The sequence below is a fragment of the Copadichromis virginalis genome, linkage group LG14, assembly GCF_057382275.1.
Source record: "Copadichromis virginalis isolate Kocher_CV1m ecotype Utaka linkage group LG14, C_Virginalis_male_GT1.1, whole genome shotgun sequence".
NCBI classification, from domain to species: domain Eukaryota; kingdom Metazoa; phylum Chordata; class Actinopteri; order Cichliformes; family Cichlidae; genus Copadichromis; species Copadichromis virginalis.
Window position 1 is genome coordinate 20236310 of NC_140631.1, and position 3949 is coordinate 20240258.

General features: G+C 38.0%; 1 protein-coding gene across 1 annotated transcript in view; it reads right to left on the minus strand.

The window, feature by feature from the left end:
- Positions 1 to 1192, minus strand: part of mmp20b (matrix metallopeptidase 20b (enamelysin)) — a 6220-nt gene extending 5028 nt beyond the window's left edge. The window contains exons 1-2 of the mRNA XM_085429809.1: positions 950 to 1192; positions 1 to 162 (exon numbers count right to left, since the gene is read on the minus strand). The exon at positions 1 to 162 is cut by the window's left edge and continues 77 nt beyond it. Of these exons, the coding sequence (XP_085285935.1) occupies positions 1 to 162; positions 950 to 1084 (297 nt within the window). The 5' untranslated portion in view covers positions 1085 to 1192. The remainder of the gene's footprint in view (positions 163 to 949) is intronic.
- Positions 1193 to 3949: the final 2757 nt, after the last annotated feature.

Sequence of the window (3949 nt, forward strand, 5' to 3'; positions counted from 1 at the left end):
AGGACTCCTCATCACCTCCAGGGTATCCGAGTCCAGTCTTCCCGACACATTCAGCCCAAAGAAAATTTGCATGTCTTTCACCTTGGAGGTAAAAGAGAGGCCGCTTCGTTTCATGCGCCCCAGAGGATCATTTTGTAGGTGGTAATAGTGCTGGAGATAGTCCTTAAAGTAGATTTAAGATCAGATCACATCAGATAGCATTTTGCACAAAAGAGGGTTTGATTCACTCAACAACAAAAAAACAATTCTGCACCTTTAATAAACAGAAAGCAATCATTTTAAATAAAATGCAACAGAAATATATAAATCAAATGTTTATTAATTCCAATAATTAATCATTAAGAAAAATGTGGTTGGCGTAAACTGACTGAATAGTGGAGTAATTTAATTAGCTAAAGTCAGAATTTTGGATTCTTAATTTTAACCTAGTTACTGCAAAACTTTATTCTTGTATCACAACATGCATTACAGATTATGAACTGCTATAAAACGTCTGACTGAGCTATCATGGCTTCAACATAAATGCCCTTATTTTCAGCATCAACTATCAATTACACTTGCATAAAAAGTCGGCACAAGATGGAACAAAGACAAGCAACTTGCTTCAAAGGAAAAGACAAAAAAAAATAGATGTAAGGAATTAAATTGGGATGAAGAATGTGAAAATGGGAATGCCAAGCAAATCTTTTAAAGGATATAATATAACAGCATCAAGGGCTGAGAGGGCAGTGCAGTTGTGTACCTCCACCCTCCACCCACATAAAAACAAATGTAATAAAAGGAAATATCTTAAAATACGCACAGGAAATAATGCATCCTTCCAAATTCTTTAACCCTGCAGTAAAATCACTGACAATTTAGCATGACTTTGCATCGTACAAGACATCAATTCACATGCAGTCCACTCTGAAAACATTTGTAAAAGGAGCTCGTGCAATTATACACTTACTGTGGCCAGCTTCAAGTCAGCCTGTGGTTCTGGTGTAGGAGTGCTTTCTTCCTTCGGTGTAAATGTGGGTGCCGTAAAACCTGGACCGGGCACAAGCAAGACCAGAACACAGCAGGAGAGCAGCATGACATGCATTTCACAGAATTAACGCTGCAGTGAATTGCAGTGGCCTAGTTTAAGCATGTGGAGATGGAAGTTCTGGTTAATGAGAAAGCCTTTTAAATGGTCATTGTGACTCATACCACATGCAAATCCCAGGGAAGCCTCTGACAGCACTACAAAATTAGGGAGGAGTTTGGAAAGGGCCAAGGACAAAAAAAAAGAAGAAGAAGAAGAAAAAAAAAATAAAAAATGACATTTGAACATTTTTTGCACCAATGATGGTTTAAATCAAATAAAGAGCAGTGCACAGTTCCAATTTCAAAATCTTGTTTCAATTCAGCAGATATGTGAAACCAGAGCGAGACACGGCGCAGTCGGAGTTTTTAACTTGCAACACGCTGGTTCACAGATAATCCTGAATCAGTGGTGAAACTACAACATGAGGCAACATAGAGTAAAACATTCCTCACTATGTGCTCATTGCCATCGCTATGAATGGGCATGGCGCAAACATGTTTATTTTTAATTTACAGCATTAATAACTAAGCAGTGATAGAGTAATAGTGATGGAGCTTCTGTGGAGGAATCTCAGCTTAAACTCCTTCCAGACTGATGCAACACGTCCCACGCGTTTTAGGTCTCCTAAAATAACCCCATCGAGGCCAGCTCTCGTCCCCATTTTAGCAAATGCATGTCACAACTCTGAATGAGAGAGTTCACAGAACAGGAGCCTAAATTGAGAGGGAGGGGATTAAAGCCTCATTGGGCATCACCCGGGGTGCTTAAACTGGCAATGGTGGTGCTGTGGTACTTTCAGGCTACAATTAAGGTTGATTGGTCATTGTGGAGCGTCATTGGGCCAACTTCAGCAGACCTTTACAGCGTAGCCTACACTGTTTTGTGGAAAGAAAGGAAGATTTTTGTTTTAAAACATTTATTTTGGGGCTTTTCTGTCTATATTTGACAGTTCAACAGTCAAGAGTAGACAAGAAAGAGAGGAGGAGGAGACACACAGCAAAGAGCCCCAAATTGAATTCAAAACCAGGCTGCTGCACGTCATCAATATGCACACCTAACCCCAATCCCAACCAGTGAGATAAACTGGAATCTAAAAGAAAGGAAGATTTTGTGTTCCAAGCAGAAAAGAGGAGGCACTAACATCATTTTAAAGCAGCCATGATGAAAGAGGTCACAGGCAGCAGCTGCAAGGTTACAAGCTGATTGGGATCACAAGTAGGATCAATCCAGTTTGTTACGGGTTTAAGAATTATCTTCTCCTTCCCCTCTACCCCCAAATGGTCGCTTCAGATCCCTGAGAGGGGTTCTGCTGAGTTTTCTTCCTGTTAAAAGGCAGTTTTTCCTTCCCACTCTCACAAAGTGCTTGCTCTCAAGGATACAGCAGGGTTTTTACCTTGAGGTGACTTGATGTGATTTGGTGGTATTTAAATAAACCTGATCCTGGGTTTTGGACCCAGAGGTTTCAATTTAATTTATTATTGTATTTAATATCACCTTAATGTCTTGAGCCTTAATTTCTTGTTTCAGTTAGAGCATGTTTTGCTATTAGTATTTTATTGTTTATTCTATTTAGCCTCCTGTTACTGTCAAGTCTCCCCATTGTGTTAAGTTTGTATGGTAGTCTGTTGTTTTTGTTTACTTAATTACTGCTTTGTATTTGGTGACATGTTTTACTTAAAAAAAAAAAGAATTTAATTTTATTTCCCCTCTGTCTTGTTATTTTGCATTGAGTTCAGCATTGAAGCTGATTTTCTTTAGATGTTTGGGTCCACATCCTGCTTGCTACACAGCCAGATGTGACAAAACCTGAAAACTGAGTTAAAAAGTATAAACCTGAAAGTTACAAAACTTTGAACACCTGACAGATGAGTTTACAGCAAGGCACTGTCAATAACAAGGGTTGTTACAGTATCAGAGATTATCAATACAAAACTTCAATGACCAAATGAATTCCAAATAATATTTTTACCATAATTTAAAGGAAAATATTTATTGTGTTGCTTGTCAATCACAAACTTCAAAAGAATGATTAAAATTGTTATTGTAACTGAATCATGTCCGTATTTATTATGATTTTTTTCCAAGAAAAAGGCTTCAGTGTTTCAGTTTTAAAAATGAGAAAATACAGAATTGAGACCACACTGCAACAAACTGCCCCTTTGAAGTCAGTCAATGTAAAATTGGAGGGATAGAGCTCCTACTTTGGCTCCCCCTAGTGGTGGTATAACAATGTAATAGAATGCGCTGCATCCTTCCACACATAAGATGTCAGATGAGAGAGATGAAGATAGCAAATGTTGTCAATAAATGTCTGTTTTCAACGAAGATAACATTGTAGAAAGATCAGATGACTTCAAATTTTAACAAACAAAGCGTTCAAGCTCCTGATTATAGTTTCTGCTGCCACCCTGTGGTGTCCCGCAGTACATTCATCCATGTTTTCAGTCAGTCACAGAGTTCAGGTTGAGCAGAGCACCATGATTTATGAAGTGTCATCATTAATATGAATACATGTTCATGGCAGCTAAATGACTGACACTTCTGCAGTTAACTGCATTAGCAAAACAAATCACACTTTTCCCAGTTTTGCACACACTTTAAAACAGTCTTTATTTTAATTTATTTTACTTTTATTTATTTATCCATCCGTCTGTTCTCGTCTCATAGCAGGGTTATCTTTGCTGATCCGGAACGTAAACGCCTTTATCTAGAAAGATCTTTGGTTTGGACTCTTCTGTTGTTGTTCGAGAGTATGTGTAAACAAGAATGACTTGACAGTTAACACAAAAGGGTTATTGTTATATTTAGCCACCTTCGTACTTCATGTTTGAGGTACTTTTTTTTTTCATTTCCACTCCAACAATTCACTGAACACATTTC